The sequence below is a fragment of the Phalangium opilio genome, unplaced genomic scaffold (assembly GCF_054372755.1).
Source record: "Phalangium opilio isolate 3A_F unplaced genomic scaffold, DU_Popi_V2 ptg000061l_1, whole genome shotgun sequence".
NCBI lineage: Eukaryota > Metazoa > Arthropoda > Arachnida > Opiliones > Phalangiidae > Phalangium > Phalangium opilio.
Window position 1 is genome coordinate 4,395,299 of NW_028324178.1, and position 20,679 is coordinate 4,415,977.

General features: G+C 38.2%; 1 protein-coding gene across 1 annotated transcript; it reads right to left on the reverse strand.

Annotated features, from left to right (window-relative positions):
• Nucleotides 1-928: 928 nt before the first annotated feature.
• LOC149663967 (uncharacterized) lies at nucleotides 929-8,782 on the reverse strand. Its single transcript, XM_089841969.1, has 5 exons — nucleotides 8,742-8,782; nucleotides 8,170-8,298; nucleotides 6,613-6,853; nucleotides 4,647-5,760; nucleotides 929-4,566 (listed from the first exon to the last, which is right to left on the reverse strand). Exons 1-5 carry the CDS (start codon nucleotides 8,780-8,782, stop codon nucleotides 929-931), a joined length of 5,163 nt encoding a protein of 1,720 aa, XP_089698095.1.
• Between the last annotated feature and the right edge of the window lie 11,897 nt (nucleotides 8,783-20,679).

Sequence of the window (20,679 nt, forward strand, 5' to 3'; positions counted from 1 at the left end):
TATTTAGAATGTAAACATATTCCTTTATGATAAGAATAGTAACATTCCCGATAAGTAGCGCTGAAAATGGTGGATAATTTCTCATCGCCAAATGCTTAATCCAGTTGAGTACCACCATCAGTTGATTGCTTCAAGTTAAGACCTTGTAAAAGTTGAAACCCATTATCAGAGAAGAAATCGATAAGCTTCTTGGTTTCAAGAGATGATGTCTCAAGAAGGTTAATGTTGAAGTCACCAACAATGACGCTGGGAATATCTTCATCATAATACTCCCCCACACATTTTCCAATACCATATATTATGTCGCGAATGTTGCAAGCTGGGGAAGAGTAAACTGCTAGTACAGAAAGGCGTAAATCATTTAACGATCCATACAGCCACAAGCATTCAATATGAGAGGTTGCTGTTGGTTCGGAAGTGTACATACGAATTCTGGTGTGAGTTACAGTTTCTTTGATATAAGCTGATACTCCATATGGTTTTCGTCGAGACTGACGAGGAAGGCATATACCATTTAGCTCCGAAAATCCAGGAATTTTAAAATTGTCAGTTTCTTTGGCCCAGGTTTCCACAAGAAATATCATATCCGATTCCACTATCTTGAGATCCGAGGTTACATCTTGTAAATGGCAATTTAAAGACTGTACGTTATGCACATAAAGAGACATTTTTTGATCCTAAATAGGTAGCATCAACGGGCAATCTTTTCGAAGTCGCTCCATCTCTAAGGCAACAGAGTCTTTACTTTTAACCACTGGGTTAGGCGCCGTGAACATTCCCACGATGAACAAACCGTTTGAAGTTTTGGCTCTGCTACAAGCGACGTATAATTGAGGCCTTTTCATCTTTCGCTTTTGATTAAGATGAACAACTACTTCGGAGTAGGTGTCTCCTTGGCTCTTGTGTACAGTAATAGCTTCGGCAATTACTAGAGGATACTGCTTTCTTGAAACGTAGATTTTTTTTGTCCTGAACGTCTAGTGAAACTTCTGACAACCTTCTCAACAGGCGTCCATAATTCATTAATATTATTGGCTATCATTAATCCTTGAGACTGGGCTCTAGTCTCTTTTCCAGTCTTGTTATCATTAAATTCAATCCAAACTCGAACGGGGACTTGTTCACCTTTTTGATTTTGACCATACTGTATTTTTCTTAACCTTCCAGTTGCACCATTTACTAGACCATCGGCGGTGTTCAAATTATTGGTGATCATGTACCTGATACCAACCATTAGGGTTAATTCTCTTGGTAAACCGCTGGTTTCTTGGGGTTTCAAGGTTTTTACGGCTTCAAGAATTCTTGTTTTGATTTCATTGCTAGCGTCACCCGTAGCCGAGTCAAATGCGACAGAGCATATCTTTTCACCATTTCGTGAACATAACTTTGATTCATTGAACGCATTTACTTCATCATTTGCTGCAAACAAATGAAGGGCTTCAAGAGGTAGAGGCCTTGAAATAGATGTTTCGAGGCTTCGAAACAAGTCAACGTCGGCGGGTGTCATCCCTCCCATGGACATTCGATTTAAAGCCATAGCGAATATTTGGTCATGTTTCTGTCTCATAATTTCGTCAAGCTCATACAACTTAAATTCTTCCCACAGTGAACTTCCAATTAGGGCCGCATAGGGGTTGTTCTTTTCTTTTAAGGGCATAAATGTGTAACTATCCCCAACTGGGGGTAACTGGTTGAAGTCTCCCACGAGAACAACTGAAATACCACCAAAATGCTTTGGAGATCCGAAGATTTGTTGGGCTCTTACATTAATATAATTGAAGATTTTGGCTCCACACATAGATATTTCATCTATTATCAGAAGTTTCAGGCCTAAAAGTGAGCATCTTTTTCTGTTCAAAGTGTCGTTGTCCAAAGGATTCATTTTGCCAGAAAATTGATTTGTTGGCAAGTTAAAGGCAGAGTGAAGAGTGACACCATCAATATTAAAAGCCGCTTTCCCGGTGAATGCCGTTCTTAGAACAGATAATCGTGATGGTTCGGCACCGGGTTTATTCTTTTCATGCCTGGATACGGCTTCAAAAATGGCTTGAATCAAGAGACTTTTCCCAACACCAGCACCGCCTGTTATCAGAATCCTCAGAGGTTCTTCTTGAGATGTTTTAAAATGATTAAGTACGTAGTAGAAAATTTCTCGCTGCTTTAAATTTAGTTTTCGAAGCATGCTGTAATATTCTTCATTGTTGACAAGAGTAATTGTTGGAGTGAAGTCGGCAGCGCTAGACTGTTGAGTATCAGAAGTTACGTCACAAACGGCTTCTTGAAGAGAGTTGACAAAAAATTGCGGGTCATCCAATGTGAAACTTCTATCACGCTCGTTTTGATGTTCAATCATAGGTTGAATATTTTGAACGTCATTTGAGTGTTGGTTTTCTCTTACTTCTTGAATCATTTGGTCCAGATCCAAGTCATCAACTTCACTTATAAATTCCCTTCCTACTTCAGATATTTCCTGCTTATGGGATTCGTAAATTTCTTCTACGTTAGCTTCTAGCAATTCGGTTTCCTCACAACGCCAAGGTAAAAATAACATAATTTCCACTCGACAGTAGTTTTTGAGATCTTTCACCATACTGTACTTTTTGAATCTGATTACTTTAGCTTGCATCCTTTTCCTGACGTATCCTGAAGAATCTTTCAGCTCAAGAGACGTCTCCACAGAAGTCGTTTCAATTTCTTGGTCTTCATCTTCGTTCAAATTTTGGGTTCTCCTATTGCGTTTGGTTCGGGAAAACTCATACCATGAGGCGAAAGCGGCTAGACTGAGATTTTCCAGTTCATCGGGTCTCACAATGTAGTGCTCGATGATTCCATCGGAAAAAACGTTATCATCAGGCAATAATTCCAATTCAGATGGTCTTTTCAAAATGTGTACCCTTTCTTCAGGGGGTGAAGTGTTTATGAAAATATGAGCACGACTGCTCCGGCAAATTGGAATGGAAAGTAGTATGTAACAGCATTCTTGGGCGCTAATTTCTTCACAATGAATAAACTTATTAGCAATAACTTTTAATCTCTCTTTTATACCACTGCCTTTATTTTTCGCTTCCTTGATTGCCTCCCTCAAGAGCTGTGACATCCCCTTTTGGGCTTTGCCGATGTAGAAAACTATATACATGAGACAGGCGTACGGGTCTAGGACGTATTGAAGATCCATATTAGCGCTCCATAACTCCAAAATCTTCTTGTTGTAAGGATTAATTCTTATTTCCTGCGGCGACCTTTTCAGAAGCACAGTGAGCCTTCTAATTGGATAAGTTATAGCTGCAATATATTGCTTTTCCGTTATGTTCAGCGTTTCCAAAAATTCTTCAAATGTTTCCGGTGCAGTTTTGACTTTCAATTTCTCGATACCATTTCGCACCAATTTGCTTAAGGCTTCAACCTCTTCAACGTTTTCGTTTTCATCACGCTTAGAAGGGTCGTAAATAAGGGTTCTTCCCATTGGCTGAAAAAGTATGCCAAAACGACACGATGACTGTCCACTATCGTTCTTCTTACGACAGGTTTTGGAATGCTTGTGAGTTTGCAGCTTGACCAAGTTGTTCCATTTTTCACTTCCATCCCCTTTCGAGCAGGTAATGTTGGAATCAATGAATATGATAACCTCTTCTAGATTGGAGTTATCGCTTCTCAATTGTGGTGCGTTTTTATTCCAGAGTAGAATATGGGCGTGTGGTGATCCCCTCATTTGGAACTCTATTCTAATGTAGTAATCATCAATGATTCCAATCGGTGACTCCTTGCTTCGCAGAAACTCGAAAAATTCTCTCAAACGATAATCAAAATATCGGCTGCAGGTGACAGGGTCCTCGTTGATAAGCTTAGCTCTTTCCATAAATCCCAACGTTCTCACATATTCTTTCGCAGTTTCTCGAGGGTGCCCGGCAATGACGCACAAGGACTCCAAAAGCTCTTCCCATTTCGTCTCAGCGGCACTCAGAGTGAGGAACCACGTAGGATTACCAAGTTGGCGAACCATAGCCAGAAGATTTTTCTCACGCTGTTGTAAATAGCCCGGGGAAGATCTGACGCTTTCCAAAGTTTTGTAACCATCATCGTGTTTCACCAAAGAATCCAAACTTCCTGGCGCTGTTAATGCTCCCGCTGTGTATGCTTGGCCAGCCTTGGACTTGGTTTTTCTCATGTAAATATTAGTAGCGCTCCGTAGTTTTGACGATACTAATTTAACATAGGAATAAAATATTTTTGGAATACTAGAGGCACAACGCCTATCGCTGCATCTGAACTCGCATTTTACTTGCTGTGTGTACGTTGCCTTTGGTGGTAGCTTCAAAGCTTGGCCAGCGTAAATACTCGGGAAAGAAAGGTATTCGGAGTCCTCATCATAAAGAATTGATTGTGGTGTCTGCCCTTCTCCAGGAGCATAAGCAATACTCTCAATCTGGGGTGTAATTAGATCTTCAGATGAAAGCAAAAGGGTATCACTGTTGCCATTGTTCAATGATGTTTCTTCATCAATTTCGTCCCATTCCTGGTCGCTGTCAGGTGCTTGTTGAGGTTCTACAGCAGAATTACTTGGTTGATCTGTACCAACAGGGGCGTGTGCTCCACTTCAGTTGGCATATCTTCCTCATTCGATACGAAATTATTTAGTTGATCTGTACCAACCGGGGGCGTGTGCTCTACTTCAGTTGGCATATCTTCCTCATTCGATACGAAATTTACACTATTAGATTCACTTAACTCCAAAGCCACTTCATCTGGAACTGTAACTTCATGTTTCAAATACAAAGGAGTTGTTATTAGAATCTTTAAAGCATCCAGTATTTTTCTGGGACGAACTGTTTCAAACATATAGTGGTGTTGATATTCCTTCTTCCTCATGAGTTTAATTTGAATAACTTGAGTGTCAGTGGGGCCTCTGGGCAGAATTGAAACAGAAGAGTCGATTGAAACTGGTACATTTACGACATTACCGCGAATGCCTCTTTGCTGATCAACTCCTAGTTTTCTTATTTGCATAAACGGTAATCGCGGAGAAATCATTCTACATTCAAGTTCTGTAAGATCTTTCAACTCCATGAGCAAATCAGGAAAAAAATAGCCGTTTTCTCTAGAGAGTGGTGGTACTTTCCTTCTAGAAACGTAGCTGTGGCAAGAACCACACAACAAAATATGCGACGGAAGCACTCTCTCGTGTACTCCTTCAACTGACAAGTATTTCACCGACTCTGTTTTTTTAACAGAAGTACGGAAAAATAGTCCAGAACAGCATTCGCATTTATAATCTGGACCATATGATATATTTTGCAGATAGGCGTTTTCGAAATATTGTGAGTGTTGTCTCCTAATCTGCCTTGTAGCGTTGTCCCTCTGCATTTCGGCTTCTCTATAGTTGGGATCTTGACGCCTGACAATTCTTGACAGATTATCTCTCTGGTTTTCGGCTTCACAGTACACAGGATTTTCACGCCAAATTTGCCTTGTAGAATTATCTCTCTGGATTTCCGCCTTAGCATAATCCATATTTCCTCTTCTTTTCTTCCTGGAAAGATTATCCGTTTCTAACTCAGATTGAGCATAATTTGAATCTGTGCGCTTTTGTCTCCGTTTCAAAAGATAAGTTGATGGTTCCTGCTGAGTTAAAGAACTCTGACTAGTTGATGGTTCCTGCTGAGTTAAAGAACTCTGACTAGTTGATGGTTCCTGCTGAGTTAAAGAACTCTGACTAGTTGATGGTTCCTGCTGAGTTAAAGAACTCTGACTAGTTGATGGTTCCTGCTCAGTTAAAGAACTCTGACTAGTTTATGGTTCCTGCTGAGTTAAAGAACTCTGACTAGTTGATGAGTCCTGCAGAGTTAAAGAACTCTGACTAGTTGATGGGTCCTGTAGAGTTAAAGAACTCTGACTAGTTGATGGTTCCTGCTGAGTTAAAGAACTCTGACTAGTTGATGGTTCCTGCTGAGTTAAAGAACTCTGACTAGTTGATGGTTCCTGCTGAGTTAAAGAACTCTGACTAGTTGATGGTTCCTGCTGAGTTAAAGAACTCTGACTAGTTGATGGTTCCTGCTGAGTTAAAGAACTCTGACTAGTTTATAGTTCCTGCTGAGTTAAAGAACTCTGACTAGTTGATGAGTCCTGCAGAGTTAAAGAACTCTGACTAGTTGATGGGTCCTGCAGAGTTAAAGAACTCTGACTAGTTGATGGGTTCTGAAGAGTTAAAGAACTCTGACTAGTTGACGGGTTCTGAAGAGTCAAAGAACTCTGACTAGTTAATGGGTTCTGAAGAGTTAAAGAACTCTGACTAGTTGATGGGTTCTGAAGAGTCAAAGAACTCTGACTAGTTGATGGGTTCTGAAGAGTCAAAGAACTCTGACTAGTTGATGGGTTCTGAAGAGTTAAAGAACTCTGACTAGTTGATGGGTTCTGAAGAGTCAAAGAACTCTGACTAGTTGATGGGTTCTGAAGAGTCAAAGAACTCTGACTAGATGATGGGTTCTGAAGAGTTAAAGAACTCTGACTAGTTGATGGGTTCTGAAGAGTTAAAGAACTCTGACTAGTTGATGGGTTCTGAAGAGTTAAAGAACTTTGACTGGTAGAAGGGCCCTGACTAGGAGGAGATTCTAACACCAACTGCCTCTCTCGCAACTTTTTGGCCGCATATCTCTCTAGTCTTCGAGCTTTTTCTCTTTCTCTGTATTCTGGATTCAAACGTAGCCTTCTCATCTTTTCCGCTGACGTTTCTTTCACATTAGATGCCATTTCTGAACTCTCTCGTATTTGTATAACAGCCGCGTTAAACGGCACAAAGTCAATTCTGATTTCAGACCGTTGAAAATGTCCTAACTTAGTTGATGACTTGTTAGATATCCTGAAAACAATCTTATTTTACGCGTAAATAGGCCTAACAAATAATAATATATGACAAAACTACCCGTTCAAAGAAATACTTACTTGAAATTAATTCTGAAAATAAACTATAATTAGTGGTAAATTAATAGGCCTAATAAAAAAATGAGAACTATGGTAACAAAATTCAAAACAAATACTTATTTCGAACAATAAGTTTTCAATTGGCATTCACAAAAAGCAGAAGAAATCTTCCACAGACGTTAAACGCAGAGCTCGCAAGAGAAAGGAAAGGAAAGGATGTTCAAAGCAGTGATGCCAGGTGGGATAAATTAAATTTCCCTTTCTAACCCTTAAAATTTCCCTTTTTGGACCAAAATTTCCCTAGTTCAGGGCTGCCAGATTCCGCGCCTAGAACCAAAAGTTTCACTAGTGCCACCGTGCGGAGAAAACGCGAAGCTTGATCTAGGGGAAACCTGTATTATCAGCGGCAGTGTATTTGACGTTTAAAATTATAATTCAGTGCCAAATGAAAATTAGTACTCGAAATTTCTTGCAATGAATGAACCACAATTTTCAGAAGAGAATATTATCACAAATGCCAAGTGTTGAAAACCTAATCACCCTAATATTAACCAGATTAGTTATGTAAACTCTTAAGCCTTAGTCATAACATGAGTATAAAAATTGGTAATAAACTAATACTGTTTTCGTTTATTTAGTTTTATAAGTTTTCTGTTTAAAATAAATTGAATTGAACTAAAAACTGTTCCATTTTATATAGCTAATACTAAACATATCTTTTTTTCTTCTACTGTTTAAGCCTATGAAATTAGAGTTTAGAAAAATAAACTAAACTTTGAAGGTAAAAATATAAGCTTAATTTAAATTAAGAGAAGTATATAAAGTCAAATCAGAATTTATTTTTTTAAAAAAATTTACAAGTTTTTTTTAAAAAAAATTTACAGAAAAAAAAAAAAGATTTTCTTTTACATTTTTTTTAGCCCCCTACCCCCGCCACCTCACGGCCGGCTGAGGATCTGCACTAGTGCCGAGAACCCATGGAATAGTACGTCATCCCAGTTCTCGAACACTAGTGCAGCAGGCGCCGGCACCTCCAAAAATCGTACCCGGCGGTACAATGCCAACTGCCCTAGCTCGAGGGTTACACTAAGGAAGAGAGAGAGTAAAATTAGTTATTACTTGTTAATATTATGTATAAGAAATGTATTTAGCTTACCGGAACCCTCGGCAGTCTTTAGACTAGGAGGCTGTAATAAAAATTGTAAAATTTGGTTTAAAATTTTTTACCGAATAAAACCTTTTAAAAATACTTACTCATCAGGGATGAAGATCGAATGATTATAATTGACCTGCCGAACCTGATTCAGCAGGTCATTTAAATAATCAGCATCCCCAATGACCTCCGAAAGTACCACCAGGTACAATTGGACTTGGTGAACGAGGCTACGAATAAATAGAAATTATAATTTCGCGTTATATTACCCCAAAGATAAAAGGTTCACTTACAAGTCACTATTGACATTTAAGTCAGCCTCTCCCGGCCGAGGCATGGCTTGCCACGGATAGTGTATGGCCGGGAGAGGTTGATAATAGTGTTGAGGTTCGGGCGTCGGCTGTGGGGTAGGCGGGAGTGACGGGCTAGTCGGTGGCGGTGATGGGCTGGGAGGCTGCGGTGATGGGCTGGGCGGCCGGCGCTGTGGTCCGACGACGCAGTGAGGGCGCCGCTGTAGGGGTTCGGGAAACCCCGAAAGGGATGTCCCCTGTGAGTCGGAAAACTCACAGGGCGAGTACGGGGTGTCTACACCATGCACATAACTATAGAGAAAGATTTTTTAGGTCTTCTCTCTCTCAAAAAAAAACTGAGTTTTAAAAAAGTTTTTTCTTACCTGGCTGAAGAAAGGTCCATTGGTTGTTGCTGGTTGTTCATGGCTGACTTTGGTTCGAGAGAAAGTGATGTCTTTGGGGTCTGAACCTAGACCTTTTATACGTTTTACTATGGTCAGGGCGTGTTCGAGATCAAACACGTGTCCCCAAGATGGTTAGCATGTACAAGGGTAAAACTTTTCGCGGGCAAATTGGTCCGAAGCCATGTCATTGGACCACAGTATATCTCCTTTTAAGGAGATTTTTGAAAAATTCCCCCCAGCATTTCTTTATTTGCTCATCCAAGCTTCTTTGGTTATCAGTACAAGCTTCTTTAACCGTATTTACCATCTCGAATAGTGACAGATCATGTTAAAGGCTTATAGAAGATACTATAGTGAAAGGCAGGACGATGTCAACGCGTTTGTGGTGCTGGCCTACCCGCGTGAACCGCGCTTCCCCGCGAGCCGTTTGGGGGACGTCCGACCGCGTTTAGGGGGGTGGGGGTCGCGAACCACGCGGGCGCGTTTTAATTAATCGCGTTTAAGTATGAATGATAATTACAAATTTGTTTCATTCAAGTATTAGACATGATACCATTCACTACACCTGGAAACTTAATTATTTTTGGTCCTTCGGGATCAGGTAAAACAGTTTTATGTAAAAGAATAATAGAAAATAAGGATAAAATGTTTCAACCTAAAGTTGATTTAGTTCTTTGGCATTATAGTATATATCAGAATGGTTACGATGAATTAAAAGAAATGGGTGTAATTATGCGTCAAGGTTTACCCGACGTCACTATATACGATGGTACTCAAACAACATTAATCGTATTAGATGATCTTATGTTAGAAAATAAAAATAATATTTTATCAGAATTATTTACTAAACAATCGCATCATAGGAAATTATTCGTAATTACCCTTTTACAAAATATATTTGAAAAAAACTTGAGAACAGCTTCCTTAAACGCTCATTACATGATTCTTATGAAAACAGTAAGAGATCTTATGCAATTAGTGGCCCTTTCTAAACAATTGGCACCTAACAACTCTAAATTTATAGTAGAATGTTATTTGGACGCGACAGAAAAACCGCACGGGTATTTACTTTGTGATTTAACCCAAAAATGTCATTCCGATTTAAGGTTTAGAACAAATATTTCACCGGGAGAACAAATAGTCATCTATACTCCCAAGAAGAAAACTATATAATTAAACAACATTTCCTAAATTCAATCATTCTTTACGATGTCACCACCAAGAAAGGTCAAGAGAACATCGTTGAATAAAAAGAAAAAAGTTTAGCTGCTAAAAATATCAATTTAATAGCCGCTTTGGGGCAATTAAAAAAACCACAAAGATTAGCTATTCTTAAAAATTCTAATAGAGAAATTATTGATTCAATTAGCGAGTGTTGTCATAACGCTTTACAAGGCGCCGTCAATTTGAAACCAGACGTTTATAATAAACTGTGTAAGCATAAGAAACATATTCGTAAAATTGCTTGCAAAAATACTCATTGGAAAGACAAAAGAGCTATTTTATCTAAACAAACCGGAAGTGGTTTTTTTAGCGTCCTTTTTCCAGTAATTTCGAGCCTTTTAGGCGGATTATTTGCAAAATGAATAAACAGTTAGTTTACGCTAATAAAATGACCTTAGTGCCTTTGGAACAACAGCAACAACAACACGAACAAAGTCCTAACCCACCACCCCGTCAATTAATAACAACAACAAACAATGATATTTCAAAAAACAATGCAGTGTTATCAGAGTTGGATAAAGAGATGAACCTAATTATCTCAAATCCTACTTTAGATGAAAGAACCAAATGGGTTTTTTACGAGGAAGCCTTGAAACGATACCAGATCATCTTGAAACCACGCCCATCGAATAAACACGACACCTGAATTAATATGTTTCCACTGAAATATAGGGGAGCAGCGAAAAAGATATTTGATCATTTGACAAGTAACACCCATAGTATACGTTGGGATGATGCGGGGGTTCTTTATGTGAATGACCTTAAGATCCCTGATTCAGATAAAGTTCAACTCATATATTTTACTATACAACCTATGCTCTTCAACAAATACAGGGTAACTCGTTCGCTTATGGGGATTCCCCCTACGGGATGGACAGAATTTGAACCTTTTGTTCAAAACTTTCTACCTCCTAAAAGTAAACTAACGCGTCCACCAGCACATCCCTCATCAATCACGACATCGCCCAGCTCTGTACCCTTAAAAAATAGGCTTCGACCACGATCGTATTTAAGAGCGAAGAAGAGATTAACTTTTGACAATGAAGCCAGCCCCTTAATATTAAAGAAACAACCTTTTAATACCAAGGGTACAGTATGGGAGGTCTATCGCAGCTCCAAAAAGATGAAATCTTAAAGGACACTTATCTCAACAGCAAACACAGGTCAGGGTTCACGGGTTTAGCCCCCTTGTACAAGGCGGTTCAACATCTTGACATTTCGAGAAGCGATGTCAAAGCCTTTCTAGAGGCCACTGACGTTTACACACTACATAAAACTGCTAGAAATAAATTCAAAAGACGTAAAATCCCTGTATTTAACATCTCGGATAGAGTCGAAGTTGATCTAGCTGACTTGGGGTCAATCGCCAAGTACAATGATTACTACAGATACCTTATGGTAGGAATTGATTGCTTTTCCCGAAAAGCTTTTGTGGTACCCATGAAAAGAAAACACGCTGCCGAAGCTACGAAAGCTCTCGAAATAATCATCGAACGAAGCAAACCTAAAGCCATCTGGTCCGATTTAGGAAAAGAATTTATTAATTCAAGTACGCAAAAACTTCTAAAGAAAAATAAAATCAAATACGGTTCTATGACGTCAGAAAAATTCCACTGTCCTTTTGTAGAAAGATTAATTAAAACTTTACAACATCGAATATTCAAAATGTTGACTCATTTCAATTCTCATAGATATATAGATCATTTGCCAGACATAGTTAAAGGCTACAATGCCTCTTATCACTCAGTAATAAAAATGGCACCCGATAATGTTTCCCCATCTAACGTTCTGGAAGTCTACAAAAACATTTACAAGCCTGAATTGAGTAAAAAGCCTACTAAAAAAGATGTCAAATTTCGTGTTGGTGATTTTGTAAGAATAAGTAAGCTTAAACCAGAATTTTCTAAAGGTTATGAACATAATTTCTCGACGGAAGTATTTGTCATTTCCTCTATTCTGAGTTTCAGAAAACCAGTGTTATATCGTCTGAAAGATTTGGACGACAAGCATATAAGCGGGTTGTTTTACTCGGATCAGCTCATTCGAACAGTGGAGCCCAAACTGTTTAAGATAGACTCCATACTCAAGAAACGTAAACGTAAAGGGAAATTAGAATATTTTGTATCGTTTATCGGTTTACCTAAATCACAGAACTCTTGGGTAACAGCCGAAAATGTCGAGAAAATCTGAATTCTATTTAACGCTACCTAGCGACGCTAGTATGGACATCTACCCTAATAACACTATGGGTAGTTACATCACTAAACTACCGGATCCTATTAATTTACAAGGACAGTGGGAAATTTCGTTAGTAGAGATAATATATACAAACAGCTTCTACAATGTAATATACAAAAACAATAAGAGAAAAACACCTGAAGATTCATTGGATGATGGCAACTTTAAAAAACCTAAAAACCCCAAGTCATGCGACTTAACATACCAGGTTGAACGAAAAGATGCAAAACTGACCAGATACGAAATCTATCAGCTGCATAATATACCGGCTGGTCATTACAAATCACTAAACCACGTTGTGGAAACTATCAATACTTCCAAAGTATGCGAAAAAACAGCTTCTTTATTTCATATTAATGAAACGACGGGACATGTAAAACTAAAAACCGATGCCACTGGTTATACAAAAATTATCTTCAAGACCCACAAATCATTAGCCGACATCTTGGGGTACAAAGACCATCTCAATATACAAGGTTTGAGTGATAGACCAGCCAGGCTAAACTACCACGTACCATCTCAATTATATATTTATTGCGACCTGGTAGAAGGGGAAATTGTCGGTAACATCCACGCCCCCTCTTACGTATTATACCCATCGAAGACAAGAAACACGGGGATGCCGTGTGCCTTACTTTTGTCTCACCCCATTACGTCCCTTTGTCAAAACATTATATTAGCGAGGTTGGCATTTATATAAAGGATCACATGGGTGAACCGGCTTTATTTCAGTTTGGACTGTTGCACTGTAAAGTTCATTTAAGATGCGCAAGTCCAACGCGTTAGATAACAAAAGATGTGTCTACACGGATTATTATACTCAACAAGCGATGTCAGGTGGTGGTCTGAGTTTTTACGTCGGCAAACAAGGACAACACGGCCACGGCCAAAATGGACACGCAATAGGGTCCTTCTTGAAATCTTTCGGTAGATACGTATCACCTTTCTTAATTAAAGGGGCAAAGTTCCTTGGTAAACTGCTTCTGGGCACATCTTCAGAGATTATAAACGATGTCGCCGCTGGAAAGGATCTGAAAACTTCCGCTAAAAGAAGGTTCACCGAAACGCTGGATGATGTACAACAACAATACGGTAGAGGGGGTGCCAAACAAAAGAAAAGACTAGCTAAAAAGAAAAAAATACCAAAGAGAAAGAAATCTATAAAACAAAGCAACACAAACAAATTTAATTCAGATAAACGTAAACTTTCATTCAAAACGGTTCGCGATATTTTCTCTCCCTAAAAAATGACCGAAGCTTGCAGCACGGGCTTCGATATTTTCGCCACCCCTCCCCTTGAAACGGCCATCGAAAATTCCAAATGGGTTCCGTATCAACCTTTGACTTCCTTGAAAGGGGACCAACCTATTGAATTTGAAGTAACGTCTAGCGGCAGCGAATACGTGGATACAGCCTTAACAATGCTGTACACCAGAACTAAAATTGTAAATGAAGATGGAACCGCTTTAACAGCCACTGACGAGGTTGGACCCGTAAATAATTTCCAACACAGTCAATTTGAGCGTGTCGATTTGGAGCTGGGTGATTGCGCAACAACACCCGCTGCTAGTAACTACGCGTACACGGCTTTGCTTTCGGCTCTGACGTCATACGGTCCGGCGGCTAAAGAATCTCATTTGGGGGCTTCTTTGTTTTACAAAGATACAAGTGGAAGCATGGATTCGCTTACAGAAAATAAGGGTTTTGTTAAACGACAGAAACTCACAGCATTATCAGAGGAAGTTGAGATGTATTCCAGCCTTTACGTAGACATGTTTAATATCCCTCGATATCTGATTAACGGTGTTTCTATGAAATTAAAATTACACAGAAGCAAACCTAATTTTTGTCTTATGGGTAAACTTCCCGCCGCAGGCATTGGTTATAAACCCGTCATCGTGGAAGCCATATTATACGTCTTAAAGTTGCAATTAGCCCCTAAAATTCTAATTGCTCATGAACAAGCCTTAAGTATTAAACCAGCCCAATATAGTTACACTAGAACGGAAACTAAAATATTTACAATCTCGCCTAATATCTTAAACACATCAATCGGAAACATCTACCTGGGTACCCAGCCCTCAAGGATTACAGTAGCTATTGTAAAGCATACTGCTTACAATGGAACATTGGATAGTAACCCTTTCGACTTTGGACATTGGAATGTCAATCATCTAGCAGCATTGATCCATTCCGAACAATATCCATCCAGAGCCTTAAGACCCAACTACAGTAAAAAGCAATTTGTCCGAAGCTATTACACTTTATTTTCGGGGTCAAACTGCCACTACAATGACAAGGGAAACAATATCTCTATGGACGACTTTGCCTCGGGTTTCGCCATTTACTGTTTAGACTTAACACCTGATGGTTACGCGAGTCATTCAGATCATTGGAGTCCCACGAAGCAAGGACAATTAAGATTAGAATTGGGATTTGAAAAACCCACACCCACTACTCTTAGTTGTATCGTATTAGCCGAATTCCAGGCTTTGTTACAAATAGATAAAAATAGAAACGTGTCAATCGTTTGTTACACAAATATTGAACGCCGATCAGATAACACGCTTTCTACGATTCACTCCACATTTCCTAGGTGTTTACCCAAGTGATTTATTGCCCGAAAAAATTGACAAGTTTCCTTCATCCATTATAATAAATTTAGACAATCACTATAAAGACGGGTCCCACTGGGTATGCGCTTACTTTGATGGAAACAGAAGGGGTTATTACTTTGACTCCTTGGCTTTAGGGAACTTTCTCCCCCCGATTAAAGAATTTGTTAAAAGAAATTCAAGAAAATGGTCCTTTAACAAAAGAAGACTTCAAAACTTGTCAAGTTCGACATGCGGACTATATTGTATTATGTATATAATACAAAGAACAAAAAGAAAGAGCCACAAATCATTCATGAAGCAGTTTGGACGAGATCGGTTGAAAAATGACGTCATTGTTACAAATATGTTGAAGCGCGCCCGTAAAGATTAACTTAATCCTTTTGTTAACAAATACTCTTTGTAATCTCTTTTGTATTTTTAAAAAATAAATGTGTCACCTTTTTTTAATACTGTTTTCTTTTATTTCATATATTAAGGAATTTGAGGGGGAAGGTAAAAAAAAGGGGGGGTAGTAAATTTAGGGGGGATATAACTCAGATATTCCTATAAGAATTTTCATTCAGCATCATGAACTCCGAGCTGCAAAGATATCACTCTTTTTACTCCTGGCCACAAGATGAAAACTATAAAAAAGCTTTAAGCAGAGCGGGGCTTTATTCGTTACATACTGATGATCTAGTACAATGTTTCGAATGAAACGGGATTTTGCTAGCATGGAAACCGACCGATAATCCTTACGAAGAACATTTAAAACATTTCCCTAAATGTAATTTTATCAGAGGTAGGCCTACTAAAAATATACCCTCTACCATTGATGAAACAGAGACGTACACAAAAATATAAAAGTCAAGACTGAGGAAAATCCACCGGAAAAACCTCAAGAAAACCCGGAAGAACTTTATCACACCTTTAAAGTCAAAACTAAAGATCTCGAAAGATTAGTTTTGGAACTCTACGTTAGAAAACAACTTAACGCGTTGTATATTAAAGAAAGGCTTAATGACTTACGTAAGATTTAAAAATAATATTAAAATTTATCTTCTTCCTAGTAGTGATAGCTATACAAATAGCCACGGATCCAAGATGGCCGCCACCCCAAGATGGCCGCCCTCTCCTCATCCACCAGACTCAAACCAAACTTCCAGACAAAGATTAAGCTAAATTCCTACCTGATCAACCCTACCTTCCAGCATGCTATGACTCTTTAGAGGGGTTTTACCCACTTTTCCCCCAAAACAAGCTCGGCTAACCCTCGGAGGGTGAAGTTCTTTTTGCAAGATCCCCGTTTAAATTTAAGACCCAAGATTACGTTATTGTATGAGAAAATCTTACCTGACATACCCTGCCTTCCACCGTGCTATGTCACCGTCTATGAATATTAACGGGGGTCGGTTTTACCCCATTTTTCCCCAAACAAGCCCGGATTAACCCTCTAACCAAAGATTGAACCATAAAAATCCTACCTGACTTACCCTGCCTTCCACCATGCTATTAAGGGGGTTTTACCCCCCTTTTAATAGCTCCAGACTACCACGAGTTCCTACCTTGTGTTATTTTCAACACCCATGACGTCATCTTCTTAATCAAAACAAAAACAAGCTATATTCAACCTTGGCGTCATCCTCCAATCTTACCCTGCCTGCTAGGGTGCTAGTAATGGGCGGTACCCCTTTAATAAACCCAAACCAGCCCGGACTTTAAAAAAGCTTACCTCCAGTCCTACCTTCCAGCGTGTTATTAAGGGTAAATGACCTATTTAATAACCCTCCAAACAAGCTCGGACTACCGGCCCTACCGGTAAAGCTGCTTTCAACCTGGGCATCCATGACGTCATCCTTCCAACTCAAACTAATATGAAATTATTGGCGCCATATTTAAAAAACTTCTCTCCAGCCCCGCCTTCTAGCGGACTATTTTAGTAACCATTAATAGCCGTAACCCGTTCAATGGACATAAACAAGTTGGGACCATCCCTACTAGTAAAGGATGTTTTTTTCCCTGGCCAACTATGATGTCATCCTCTCAACTAATATTAAATTATTGGTACCATATTTATTGGCCTTCTAGTGGGCTATTTTAGTAACTATTAAGGTAATTCATCCATAGAATCAATTAAAACAAGGCCGGACCAGACCTAGTCAGAGAGGGTGCTTTCAACCTGGGTGACTATGACGTCATCCTCCAGACTATGACTCAAACCAAAACTTAATTATACATGACCTCGAGCCCTGCCTTCTAGCGGGCTTTTTTAGTAACTATTAAGGGAATTTACCCATGGAACAAATCAAAACTAGCCCGGATCAGTCTAGGTTTGCCTATGTAGAGGTTGTTGCCCACGAAAAAAAAACCAAAACAAACAATCCCTGCCAGCTTGCTATTTTACGCCTTTGACTGTACTTTAATTTAAGGGTTTCCAAACAAGTCAAAACACGCACAAACTTGTCCGGGCCAACCAAGTTTTGTCCAGACAAGTTAAAACTAGCCTAAACTAGGCTGGGCCAACCAAGTTTCGTCCAAGTATAGATTTACCCCCCGTTGATTGGACTAATAATGGGTGGATTACTAATGGTTCTGCTACCGTTTGATTACTTACCCATGTAGATGTTCCAACGATGATGTTTTAACTAGGATACCCCGTTGGCTTAGCGAAAATAAATGTTGTAAGAGGTTAGTTGGCAAAAAGCAAGGTTTTTTAATGCGATTAACGAAGAGGTAGCGGGTTCGAATCCCGGTGGAACAATAAATAAGCCCGGATTAACCTGAATTCGTATTCAGGGTGTTACTGTTTTATTAATTGTACTTAGATTGGATTATTTACCCTGACTACGCCATTAATACGGGTACCCAATTAACCAGTCTTAACTAACCGGGTTTACCTTGACTCGAACACGTACACAACGTCGCTGTTTAAATTTTCCCGCCATCAATTTAGTGTCTTTTATTATTCGTCGGCAAAAAAACTTGATTTTGAGACAAATCAACTTTGTTTCCTTCTAAGTCAAAAGTTAATGAAAAAACAGACACACATTTTAAAAAAAAAAACAAAAGATATTTACTCTTGCGTCTTGTACAAAAATTAAATACAAAATAAACAAATGAGTAGCCAAACAAAGGCGTTATTTGCGTTCTTAAAGTGTCCATATATTTATACAAAGGAATTCATTTCTAAATACCTAAATTTTCCATTTAGCCGTTAAGAGTGAGAAATTTGGAGTGGCGCGAGTTTTATTCGCCTCAATATAGCCAGGGGCAAAAAAAAAGAGATTCTAAAAAAAGAAGGTCATTCTTCGCGTCTTTAGTGAGAGATATTTCCGGAAGCGTTTTACCAATTTTAACGAGACTAGAGTTTTAAACTAGATACAGAATAAATCTTTATACATTTTTTAGCTTTAACAACGACAAATAAGACGGGAAAACTAATATTTTCATCTTTTTGTCAGGCGAAAAAAAAAACCTCAAATATTAGCCAATTAGTACGATCTTTAAGGGAAGATCCTGCTCCACATTCCGAAAACTCAAAACATTTAATCTGCATCAAGAATGCGTAAGGCAGAGCAGGATCCCCCCTTATTTTAGCATTCCTTAACTACTTTACGAGAGCCACCAAAGAACCCTCATCAGACCCCCCTGGATTATGAATCTCGACAAGTAAACAAGCGGGTTTTTTGTCGCATATAAAAAGATTTCCTGTAAAGCTTTTACAGAAAAACCCCATTATGTGACAAGAAACTCGCTTCCTTGCCTATTGAAACTCATAGATTAAAGGTAAATGATAACCCATTGGGGGGCCCGCGTAATTCCCGGAGAAAAAATCCGAGCCACATCTCGACAAAATATTAATAATCCTCAAAAAGCGGGCTGCAACAAAAAGAAGAAATTAGCTAGAGTCTGGTACGTACCAAGTGGCTGTACATACCTAGTCACGCTTCGGAACTTAGCCATCAAAAAATCCCTGTTTTTTTGAAAACTGTTAATATAGAAAACATTTGGCTGCGAATCCATAATTTTGGAAGTGACGAGCCCCTCTTTATCGCTTTTTACGGGCTAACGATGGCATTAAAGTATCGCCAACAAGATTCGCGATACCGCCGTCGAATTCAACTTAAATATTCAAGAAAATTTTCTCACAAATATATATTGCTAAGCCTAAATATATTTCTTTAGTTTACGCGCCAAAAATAAGAGATTCTACCCCGTTACTCACCGATTGTAAAGAGAGACGCATTCAGGGTTTCAAAAAGTTTAAATTGTTAACATTTAAAAAACCCGTATATATACCGGCAAAAATTAGGTTACCCCACCCTTTTTTACGTCTAGTCTTGTACTCGCCTTGATTTTCTTTTTTTCCCCACTACAGAAAACTAGTTTTTTTTCGGAGTAATTTACTTTCTCTTTTAGCGGCGAAAGACTCGCAAATAACCCTGGAGGGAGGAGTGAAATATTTTCGTAAACGTTTACCTTACTACAACATAACTAGGAATGGTTTAAAGTTACACGTTGGGTGGGTCAAAGAAATGGATAAAATAAGGGAAGGATGTGTCTCGCTTTAAAAAAATCACCCATAGATTGCTTACCTGTCCAATTTTTTCTATTACAAGGAATCCCAGTTAGATATTATGCCAGAGGCAAACCTCTGAAATTGATGCCAATGATAATTACGTCAATCATAGAGGTGATTAAATTGAATATACTTTAGGGAGTGGAGGGGGGTTTAAAAAACTGTTGCTTAGTAACTCATTTCTTTAAGCTGTAAAATTAACATGTTGAATAAATTTGTTTCCTTTTTTATTTTTATACTAGAGCTATCTTTGGAGTCTGTAATAAGTATACAAGCCTCTAAGTAAAAAATATTATAGATATTATAGGATAATTCATTTAATCTTTTGTGACTTAATTATAGTCCTTCTAGAGATTATGTTTATAAATATATCGAAATAAGCAACCGTTACTCTTCCAAACAAATAAGGAACATGACTAGAAGCGTAGATAAATATTAAAATAAGCTAGCCAATCATTTTTGACAAGTTATGTACTTTGAAATATAACTCTAAGGTAACGCAAAAGAAAAAATCCTAATGTATTTATGGCTGAAAGGTGAAAAAAAAAAACAAAGCGACTATAATAGAGAAAATTCTTGACATGTCCTATATGACAAATTAATTGTAACACTGTTTCGTGTGTTTCTCAGGTTTTCGAGTATTAACTCGTACATTTTGATTTATGGCAAGCAAAAAAACACCTTGTATAATGGGAGGAGAAAATATTAAATCCTCCGCTAATAAATTCATAATTGACTTTTACATATATATTTATAAAGTTAGAAATCTCTATTTAGCTCAAGGTCCTAGTTTTTTTGTATGCAGAAGCTTGTTTGGGCGTGTTTTGAATAATTAAATTTGAATAAGCCAATACTTTCAAGATTTTAAAATTCAATAAATAGGAAAAAGTTAATTAGGCATAAAATTAGAAATCTCTCCGAGGTCTAAGATTTTTTCGTATGCAAATAATTCAAAGAGATCGTGTTATATAAAAGGTTAAAAAGGAGTTACTTTGATAGAAGCCCGAGGGGACAAATATTATTCGTATGCAAAAGCTTGTTTGGGTGTGTTCTAAATAATTTAATTTGAATAATTCACATAAGATCGCATTATATAAAGAAAAAATTTTAATGAAGGTTAAAAGTTATTATTTTTGGGAGGGAGAAAAAAGGTTTTTAATATGATATAAATCTAAATAATTGTATATTAATATTAAACTATAGGAGTATTTTTTATATAGGCAGGTATGGCATCATCCTTTATAATTTTTAGTATCAACTCCACAATAAATAAAAATGT